The 11,243-nt window shown below is 39.8% G+C and overlaps 1 protein-coding gene across 2 annotated transcripts; it reads left to right on the forward strand.

The window, feature by feature from the left end:
- The first annotated feature begins 1,567 nt into the window (after positions 1-1,567).
- orai2 (ORAI calcium release-activated calcium modulator 2) lies at positions 1,568-10,856 on the forward strand. Of its 2 annotated transcripts, XM_037120054.1 has the most exons (3): positions 1,568-1,916; positions 5,515-5,750; positions 7,817-10,856. In XM_037120054.1, exons 2-3 carry the CDS (start codon positions 5,520-5,522, stop codon positions 8,393-8,395), a joined length of 810 nt encoding a protein of 269 aa, XP_036975949.1. In that variant the 5' UTR covers positions 1,568-1,916; positions 5,515-5,519; the 3' UTR covers positions 8,396-10,856. The 2 variants fall into 2 exon arrangements, with proteins under 2 accessions (XP_036975949.1, XP_036975948.1); XM_037120053.1 differs by lacking the exons at positions 1,568-1,916; positions 5,515-5,750 and adding an exon at positions 3,264-3,315.
- The last annotated feature ends 387 nt before the right edge of the window (positions 10,857-11,243 follow it).

Here is an 11,243-nt window from a genome sequence, read left to right on the forward strand (position 1 = left end):
TGTATATATTTGGAAGTAATTTTTCAATAGGATCAAGCAGAACAATTTACATGTTAGAGAAACGAAACTCAGTCTATTCGTGAACTTGTTGGCATCAAGGGCTTGTTGTATTGATCTTCTGATGGTTCATGCTGCGTGATCGTGCTTTGGATACAACTTTCAGAGTCCTAGAAACCTTTAGTCCAATCAGGATCTGACGCTGCCAAAACCCCTCTACACTCATGATAACAGAATGACTTTTGACACTTTCTGATTATTTCCAGGTTTACGTGAAAGTAGAAATTTTCATTGCGGTGTCAGATTTTAACAGATTCATTTCTGACTAATTATATTACAATTTGTGTTTTTTTTCTTAACCCTTTTTTTGTTTTTTGTTTTTTGCCCTAGCATGACCTGGAGCGATATCGGTCGTTTTACATCTCCACGTCTGAGTTTAAATGCTGGAATTCCGTGTTATTTTCAAAAGCTTTAGTTGGCAACAGCACACATAATCTTACCAAATTCACATAAACCCCTTTTATCTATGTGTGTAATACTGCACTACAACAGTGTGCTGTTTCATAATGAAATAAAGTCTTTACCAATAATCAAGTTTAAAGGCACATCAAAGGCGCAATTATACTGAGATTAACACAAGAATACTCTAGAGTCAGGGTCTCCGCAGAGTAGATTAAGATCTGATTTCCATTAGTCTCTGTTTTCCATAACTGCCCTGATGAGGCAGAATGTGTGGGGACCAAGGTAAGGGGGAGCTTGTTGATGATATGTCTACAGCTGCCCTCAAGTGTCAGGACATGTACTGAAATTGTTCCATGTTAGAGGAATGTGGTTACGTTGATTATGCAAAAGCAGTGACCTGACAGTTTGTTTTGGCGCTCCACATGGCTCAACATTCTGTTCATGAAACTCTAAACAGCAGTGCCATTGTTACTTTCACACATACAGGAGCATGACTAAAGATATCCTGAGAATGTTTGGGACGCAGCACTCAACAGAGCCTCTTTTTTATGAGTCACTTTGCCATTCTGCAACAGTGAGCATTTCCTCAACATCTAGCTGCCAGCAACAGAGAAAAATAGAAATGTTGTAGTGTGAAATGGAACTGGTTATTCAGGGCCTGAGAGGTGGGCTGAGGTCATTTTTGGAGGGTGTTTGGCAGCAACACATATGGACCCTTAATAAAAACAAATGTATAAATGGAGATGGCTGATGGACTACAGTTTACCGACTCAGGACGGTCTACAAATATTATTTTACCCCGTTGTGATACTGAAGACAACGTAAAGGGATTGTGGCCTTTCACCAGTCTGGATCACCAGATGAAATGACCTGACAAATACAGTGTGAAAAGCATCACCCTTGATAAAACTGCAATGACTGCGCCCAGAAAATAACAATAATGTGCGATTAAAAAAGACCAGGTAGTTATTTTTTTCTTCACCCGCTTTAGAACAAGATTGTGTGTTTTTCGCTCTGTTTGCATGCTTGGAGAACGTGAAAAACAGGTTTGGCACTCTTTCCTCAATGAGTTTGTTGGTGCTTTTATTTTGGAGGCAACACGCCCAACCGGAAGCTTTGTGCTAGCTGCTTTAGTTTTCCGCAGTCTTCCGCGGGTCTCCGGTCTGAACTTCCCGAAAACAGGAAAAAGAAATGATGTCCGGTGATCTTATTTCGCGGTGAGGTAGAAAGGCATCACCCAGGTGCGCTAAATATGCTCGTGAGGAGTGAAAAGACACACCCTGGCATCGCTGTTGGAGCTAAACGGAGGTGTTCCTAACTGCAACCGAAGAGCGGAAGTTGTTCAACCGAAACAGCCGGAGTGGTGCAGGCGGTGTTCGTTTATTGTCGTGTCCAGTGCAGAGAGAAGACCTCGTTGGAGTTTATAATTACAGTTCAAACGGCACTTCAACGGGCAGGTATGATGAAAGTAGTCTAGTTCTTTAATTGCATAACAGACGAGCAACTCCATTAGAAATTATGTTGATTAGTTAGCAAGCTAACTAGCTAGCAAGAGGAGTTTTCTAGCTAGTTAACGTGCTCAATATTGGCACACTGAGTCCTACTCAAGACGGCAAGTGGAGGTGATGCATCCTCAAATTTTAATTTTTTTCTTTATTAATGTCAGCAATTTCCATTTTGATTGAAATAACTGCAGCACGGTTTTAGACTTTGCTTTCTGCAAGCTAAACTTGGGAAACGGATCCGGCTAACTTACCACAGTTCTAAATATACATTGAGACGTAAAAGTGCACTCATCTGTTAAACTGTTGCCCCTGCAGGGGGTTTACACTTGGACAGAGCCTTCTTTCCTCTCCTATAAGATAATGTATCTCATTTAATACATTTTTCCCTCCCGGTAATACATCACCCTAAATCTTGTCATTAAAATGCACATCTGTTTTTGAAGTTGTGAAAAGCCAATTTTGTGTTTCCAGTTTAATAACTGCTAAGTAAAAGCAGCGGATATGAACTCTTTCCTATTTGGCTCAGTGTCCTCGTTATCTTGATGGTGGTAAGGTTGCGCAAACTCGGAAAACCAGTGGTTTGTGTTTGCACAAAGTGTTGTGGTTAGTGTGGGGAGGGGTTGGGGGGGGGGGCTGTGCTGACATGTCAGAGCTTCACAGATGACAGTATTTGAGTCTTGAGACTATGTGGCCAAAAGTATATGGACAGTTGAAGTGTTAGGATTTTTTTCAGGGATGATACCAATTATTTGAAATAAAGGAATAGCCTAATCTTCTCTTTGTAAAAAAAAAAATTACAACAAACGCTGATGAAATAAAACAATCTCATGTGCTGTTCACAAATGTCCTATTTGTAATAAACGTTTTGGGGTCTCACTCTCAGTTTGTCAGTTCAAAAAATGATGCCATGGGATGTCGACCAGACCCGTCCTACAAGCCCAAATTACTTGAGTTATTCAATTTTCTGCCTCTGTAAACTTCCCTTTCCACTACACGTATTTGATGAATTTAGCTTCTAGTTAATTTACAGATTCAGATATTTGGAAAATGCAGAATGTCTGTCATGATAACAGTAGTAACTAGTAACAACACTATGTGGCCAAAAGTATATGGACATCAGGGATCGACCGATATAGCTTCATCAGAGATCTTTTTAGAAATCAAAGAGATTGAAACCCGATATTTGGGAACAACGTTCATTTGCAGTAAAAATAAAAATCTGCATCAAAATTTGATGGTCAGCTCCAACCACCACTCGGTGCAGGCCCTGTCCTGGAGGAAACTGTACCTGAGCCGGGCCAAGCTGAAGGCCTCCAGCAGGACCTCTGCACTCCTCTCTGGCTTTGCAATGGTCAGTCTTATTCTGCTTAAGTGCAACACAGTCTCTTAAAGGACATGACATTTTATTCATGTTTACAGGCATTTCAGTACTACAAAGCCTATCCGAGATAATCAGAACCCAGTAACTTGCATGTGTCATGAAACTCTGTTGTGGGCAGGAATTGGTTTTAAACTTCCTGTTTGTGCTTTCAGCATTTCAGTGTTGTCTGCTAAACAGCAACCTTAATGCTTAATAGTTTGTCTTCTCGGCTGAATTTTTGATAACATAAATCATTGTTAGATTGATTTGTGGCAACTAATCATTAGTTTTTCAACATCTGAGGATTCTGAAAAGGAAACAACGTTTATGGCATCTGATTGCAACCGTATTCTCTCTGATACTGAAAACAGAACATTGATGGCACTTGGAAATTTAGCCATATTGATTTCAACAAGCTAGGGTTCATACTGCCGTGTGCAACATACAGATACAGGAAACACAACCTTTTCTATTCATTATTTCATTCCATACGTTTAACAGTTAGTTAATTGAAAACATCATCTGGCTCCAGCTTCTAAAAGTTAAGCAATTGCAGCTAGTCTATGTGTTTTTATGTATTTGAGTGGCAGGTGGCTCTAAATGCTATGATACCTTGAGCCTCAGCCACCGCTGGTTTGGATCCCGAGCCAGTCAGAGATGTGAATCAGAGCTGCAGGAAATCAAAAAGACTTCCTCTTTGCAAATCAAAAGAAAACACCTCACCCATTTCACACCTCATTTCATCTAACATTTGATCTGTATCTTTGACTTTACCTTAGTGGCATTGGTAACACAACTTAGAGCTTCATGCAGTCACAGGATGTTTCTCACATGAATGGATGTGATAGCCAGCGACAGGCTTGTACCTTTTCTGTACATTCAGATATTTGATAATGCAGTAGATCATCTTATTCAACTGGGACAGTTTTGTACCATCTAAAACTTGAAGTGCTAATTTAAAAAAAAAAACAGTGACAAAAAAGTCCATCTAATCTAATCTACTCAAGTACTGTTCTTGAGCACAATTTTGAGGTACTATAAATATAACTTCTTACTCCAAACTAGTAGTTACTAGCTACCTTGCAGATTCAGATTATTCAGTGGTCTGTAGCCTATTAAGGCTGCATCCACATTTCCACCCTAATAGATTAAAATATATATATATATATAACATAAATATGGTTTTCCTTTTTTATTCTTTGTTACTAATGGGCTGCAGTGATTTCTAACTTTACCCTGTTTTATGACAAAATAAATTAATATTTTCTGTCTTCAATCTTTCCAATCTTCTGTGTAGGAAAATATTGTCAGGAAACAGGAAATAGCAGCACAGTTGCTGCTATTTTTAAAAACGCCATTAATTTGTATTCGTGCTTTATCTTTCTCATAATAGTTCTTTCCTGTTCTCCCTCCATCTCCTAAAGCTCCCACCCACACACCCTCACTTAGGCAGGGGTGGGGCCAACAGCATGCAGGAGCAAAACATTACTGAGACAGATGGACTTCATTCCCTGCAAAAATCTTCACACAGATTGCACTGATATAATAAAAAGATAAAATGATAACTTTTGGGGAATGAATTATAACTGTAGATTGTTTATCATGGTCCATCCTGCTATTTCATCATGCATTGTATAGAGATTGCTTCTGCCTGTTTAATAATGTTCATCACTGCACAAACATACAAGGACTCCTGTTAAATTCCTCTTTGCATGCATGCTGTATTTAAGATGATCATTCTGGCAGTGCAAGGTTTTATTCCTCAAACTTTTTCACCCTGCATTTTCAAAGGGGATAAATAAATTCATAATCAAAACTGACATGAAAATAATCTCCTTAATAACTTAATACCATGCATTCACACTTTCTGTATGTTTATCTGGTGTTGGTGTTGGCTTTACATTATTGCGATGGAGTGCATTTCAGAGTTGTGTCATGTTACTGGAATGTTACTGGGTCTAACCGCTCAAAATGCACTCACCCTCTATGAGAATGTCATGCTGAATTGCCATCACTTAACCAAACATTGCATGTCAAAGAGGAGAAGGATTCTTTTATGTAATAATGGTTTAATCTCACAGCTTGCTGCATCACTTCGTCTTATGTTGGTATAGTTTAGTTTGTTTATGTTTAGTGAGGAGAAGGTGGAAATAGTGTTGATGTGACTGACTATCTTTTTAACCTACAAAGGGGCCATGAGCAGTGAGCTGAACGTGCCTATGGGCTCCCCAGCCCCGGGGGTCTCAGAGCGGGCTCCTGATGGTGGGGGGATGGACTACAGGGACTGGGTGCGACGCAGTTACCTGGAGCTGGTCAGCTCCAACCACCACTCGGTGCAGGCCCTGTCCTGGAGGAAACTGTACCTGAGCCGGGCCAAGCTGAAGGCCTCCAGCAGGACCTCTGCACTCCTCTCTGGCTTTGCAATGGTCAGTCTTATTCTGCTTAAGTGCAACACAGTCTCTTAAAGGACATGACATTTTATTCATGTTTACAGGCATTTCAGTACTACAAAGCCTATCCGAGATAATCAGAACCCAGTAACTTGCATGTGTCATGAAACTCTGTTGTGGGCAGGAATTGGTTTTAAACTTCCTGTTTGTGCTTTCAGCATTTCAGTGTTGTCTGCTAAACAGCAACCTTAATGCTTAATAGTTTGTCTTCTCGGCTGAATTTTTGATAACATAAATCATTGTTAGATTGATTTGTGGCAACTAATCATTAGTTTTTCAACATCTGAGGATTCTGAAAAGGAAACAACGTTTATGGCATCTGATTGCAACTGTATTCTCTCTGATACTGAAAACAGAACATTGATGGCACTTGGAAATTTAGCCATATTGATTTCAACAAGCTAGGGTTCATACTGCCGTGTGCAACATACAGATACAGGAAACACAACCTTTTCTATTCATTATTTCATTCCATACGTTTAACAGTTAGTTAATTGAAAACATCATCTGGCTCCAGCTTCTAAAAGTTAAGCAATTGCAGCTAGTCTATGTGTTTTTATGTATTTGAGTGGCAGGTGGCTCTAAATGCTATGATACCTTGAGCCTCAACCACCGCTGGTTTGGATCCCGAGCCAGTCAGAGATGTGAATCAGAGCTGCAGGAAATCAAAAAGACTTCCTCTTTGCAAATCAAAAGAAAACACCTCACCCATTTCACACCTCATTTCATCTAACATTTGATCTGTATCTTTGACTTTACCTTAGTGGCATTGGTAACAGAACTTAGAGCTTCATGCAGTCACAGGATGTTTCTCACATGAACGGATGTGATAGCCAGCGACAGGCTTGTACCTTTTCTGTACATTCAGATATTTGATAATGCAGTAGATCATCTTATTCAACTGGGACAGTTTCGTACCATCTAAAACTTGAAGTGCTGCCACTAGCTCGTATCCAACAGTACCAGCAGAAGATAAACAGGATATATAGTTAAGGAACGAAGTTGAGAACTGATTGCAAATCTTTCGATCCATCAAAAAAAAAAAAATGCCTCTGAGCTTATCAGTTTCTTTTAACAATGCCCTCCTGTTTTGTTGTCAAACTCATGCCTCATGTCTGCTGGAAACTCGCAACAAGCAGGAGTCACTGCGTGGAGAAAGAAACGCCTCAAAGTACGGTTTCATTTTATGAAGAAATATGAGAACTAGGCCTGGGACAATATGAAAATTTAATGTCTTGATTTCCCTGTCCAACATAATTGTGATTCACAATATTATCCAGATAATTCTCAAATTGCCAGCAAGTCATCAGTGCCATTATCATTTCAGCAATACTCAGAAATGATAATGCCATTTTGGTATCAGTAAAGTCTTATAAATTCCCATCCCAGTTTATAGTATATGTCATGTAATCCACACAGAGTTTCAAGGCCACACAAAGTTCAGGACACAGAATGTTCAGTCACCCCCATGCTGATGGAAAGTGTGGTGAATTTTCTTAGTCCACTATACATTTCTGGAGCTTCACAGCAAAACAGCATTTCAACATTCTCTCATGGAAACTTGTTTTAAAAAAATAAATAAATAAATAAATAAACAAAACCATGTCTTCATACAGCTTGTATGGCTTAATAAAAGTCTAGGGAATCCTCCCAAATTAAACTAAGCTAATAGAGTTAGCACACACCCCTTCTGAAGTTTGTGCACAAGCTCAATTGCTCGTCAAGAGTGTAAATAACATCTTTCCAAATCAGTTTGGGATCTCAGGAGACTTGGATTACTCTGGACAACAAATAGATCCATCTTATGTTCTTTTTTCAATTCATTTTTAATGTTTTGAAACAAGTCACCATCTACTTCAATTGGTTAGCTCTAGAAATGTTCCCCCCAACATTCTACTGGTTTGAGGGTGAATAAATAATGACTGAATTTTAAATTTGAGGTAAACTTGTCCTGTAAAAAGACTTCAGAGGAGTTAGAAAATTACTGGGTTTGTTTCCACGGACATGTCGTAACTTGGTTTTCACTGGTACTCGTCTCACAGGTGGCCATGGTGGAGGTAGAGCTAGAGATGGATTACTGTTACCCTCCAGTGCTCCTCATTGCCTTCAGTGTGTGCACCACCGTGCTGGTGGCAGTGCACCTCTTTGCCCTGCTGATCAGCACCTGCATCCTGCCCAACGTGGAGGCTGTCAGCAATATCCACAACCTCAACTCTGTCAGCGAGTCACCACATGAGCGTATGCACCACTACATCGAGCTGGCCTGGGGCTTCTCCACCGCCCTTGGCATCCTGCTGTTCCTAGCAGAGGTGGTGCTCCTGTGCTGGATCAAGTTTCTACCAGTAGACTCGAGCCTGTCCGGACCACCCTGCAGAACCTCGACAGCCACCGCTGGGACGCAGCCTACAACAGCACCTGTGCCACAGGACAGCGGCTGGAAAGCCGCGCTGGCCTCCACCATCATCATGGTGCCAGTGGGGGTGATTTTTTTGGTGTTCACCATTCACTTTTATCGCTCTTTGGTGCGCCACAAGACAGAGCGTCACCACCAGGAGATCGAGGAACTGCACAAGATTAAGGTGCAGCTAGACGGCCACGAGAGAGGCCTCCAGACTGTGTGATGACTTGATGGCAGCTTTAAGGACTTCCTTTGTATCCCATATTTATCTACCCCCGTCCCCTTTCTGATGTTTGTTCTATTCTTTGTTGATGCCTCGCTTGGACTCATAAGTTGAGTTTGAAAGCTGTCCACTTTGCAGCACAGACAGCCGATACAAGTCAGACTGCTAATTTATTCTTAAGGCAAAGTTGCGTTATAGTGTGTTTTCGATGTGTAATGTGTGTTGGTCATGGATAATGTACATAGGTTTACAGAAAAAGGGCTTCTACGTTCTGTGTGCCATTTTTGTGCCATGTCTGTTTTCATGTTCGGGTTGGGCAACAATAGCTAGAAGCTAACTTATCTCACTGCCTTAAGTTAGTTGCCATAATGGCAAAATTAAACTAGACTGTTGATTGACACTGTGCTCTCTGTAAGCTGGTTCCTGAGCAGAATGTTGCCGCTAATGATTATGTTTGATATTGATTAATCTGCCAGTTGTGTTCCCTGTAGACTATTTATTTAGTCTGGACGATATCAAAAAATATTGGAAAAATGCTCATGAAACTTCCCAGAGCCCAAATACTCAAAAAAAGTAGTAAATCTCATTTCCACACAAGACATTTTTGCTTTGAAAAGGACAAATAACAATTAAGAGTTAAATTCTTATGATTGATCAATTCATCTCTATAGCTCTATTCTTTATTAGTAGTTCAACAACAGTGCTTCAGTGGTGTGTCAGTTTCAGTAGTACGAGGTTGAACTCTTATTTATAAATCATTGATTTATATCACATCATTGATGATTTAAAGTTCCCAATTGTAGGAAAGGTGATTGTTGAGTCTCACTCCTAACTCGTCAATTACTGATGCTTTGGGTCTACTGGCAGACTGAACCTACATATCCAAAGCATTAGTATATATGGACCTGTAAACCCAAACCATCTGTGTTTGACAAGTAGGGATTATGACATGTCTATTAACTGTCTTCCAAATTGAACCTTTAAGCTGATGAATTGAATAGCTATGAGTTGCAAGTTGCTTAGAAATAATAAGGTTTGCCAAAGTAAATTCACGCAAGACCACTGCTAAAAGCTGAAGGGTGCTGATCAGATACTTTGAGTTTTATTTCTTTATAAATCTAGTTCTCTGTATGGATGCAATTAACGTTCATCGTCATTGTTAAACTAAGCTTACTAGCTAACGGCAGCTACAGGAAGCAGCAGTAAGTGGCCACTGGCGATGTGCTGCCCGCAACTTGTTTTGAATGCAAATTCGACCGGTGGCCAGTTCTTACATATTGTACTTTTTTTGAAGAAATGCTCTGGCAGATTTAATCACTTATTAAAAGAGTTAAAGTTTAAAAGAATAGTTGACTAATCAGTTAATCGTTGCACCTGTTGATCCTTGTAGATGTTGAACGTCTCTTATGGATTCAATAAGAGATTCTAAAAGGTTTGGATTAACTAAGGTGATTCAGATTGGAGGAAACGCTATTGAACCCCAACCCTGTTTCTGTGGATTTTGTGGCGAGCGCACGCCTCAGTGTTCACGCTCAACCTGCTCCTCAGTCAGGCTCATATTTCACATAAACCGTAGCCTGTTGTTTTAACCTTTTAAGAGTCCAGTCATTTATCACACTGCATGTGTTTAGTAAGAAAAGAAGGTCTGTTGTTGAGTCTTAAAAAATGTAACATCCTGTCTTCACTGTTTTTTTTTTTTTTACAGACAAGCATCAAACACTTTGTCAAATTCTTCCTTCGAATAGCTTTTACTGTCTATTACAAAGATCATGGGCCTGTGTATAAGGTGCCATACCAGTCAACTCTGCATACTGATGCTGCTCTAAGTGCTTAATTATGTGTCACAGTCCAAATATAGTTCTGCCTTACAGAGTTGTTGCCTTTTATGAACTGCTGTTTTTGCTTGAGGTCATAACACAAGCAGATCTGTTTGCCGAGAGTGCAGTTAAGTTAAAAAGTGTTAATGTTGAGCTGGATGGCGGTCCAAAGGGCTGGAGAAAAGGTCAAAATGGTGAAGCGATTGAAATGAGAACAGTTGCACAATGCATGTTTTAAAAAAGCATGACCCAGTAACCCCCAGTTTACTGTATACGCTAAATATCCGAGAACTTTCTGTTAGAGTTGGCGCTGCCTTCAATGAAGTCAAAGATGTTACTGTGGTTTTTTTTTTAAAAAAAAGTCAAATGTACCAACCTGTTTTTACATTCCAAATAAGATGACTGACCAAAGTGTTGCTCAGTTGTTTGTTTCTTGCTTCTCAGAGGAGACAAAAGTGCACTTGTAGTTTTTTAGTTGTACAGTGAGTGAGTACTGGGGTTCTTATCAGAAGATGTCTTGCTTTGTCTCATGTTGGTGGATTTGCTTGGGAAATGAATACTGCAGAGGTCGTGGAGACCTGTGTTGGAAGATGAAATTCACAGCCTGTGACAGACTTCCAAAATAAAAGTGAATATTAAAGGTTTCGCTGTCTTTTGTTTGTCTGTAAGCAGTCACTGCCACTGGAGAGCTGGATAAAGGATTTTGCAGTGTGTTGTGCAGGCATATCCCCGCACTGCTAAGAATAATGAATTATTTTGACACAGTGCTCTCATTTTTTTAGAGCAATTTCAGCTGTTTGCATGAGCTACAGGGATACATCATTTTATATACTTTTTGGTTTTTTACACCGTTATATCCTGGGGAGAAAAACATTCACTTGTTTTCACACATGAAAAGAAAACTTGAAAAAAACAATGTTCATTCAGTTTCCAAAAAATAGATCTGTTGCTTCTCAATTACAGATGTATAAATTATAAAGTTTATTTAAAAACTACCATGGCAAAAGATTATTCCTGTTAGCTGCTTAGCC

The sequence above is a fragment of the Acanthopagrus latus genome, chromosome 13, assembly GCF_904848185.1.
Source record: "Acanthopagrus latus isolate v.2019 chromosome 13, fAcaLat1.1, whole genome shotgun sequence".
Lineage (NCBI taxonomy): Eukaryota > Metazoa > Chordata > Actinopteri > Spariformes > Sparidae > Acanthopagrus > Acanthopagrus latus.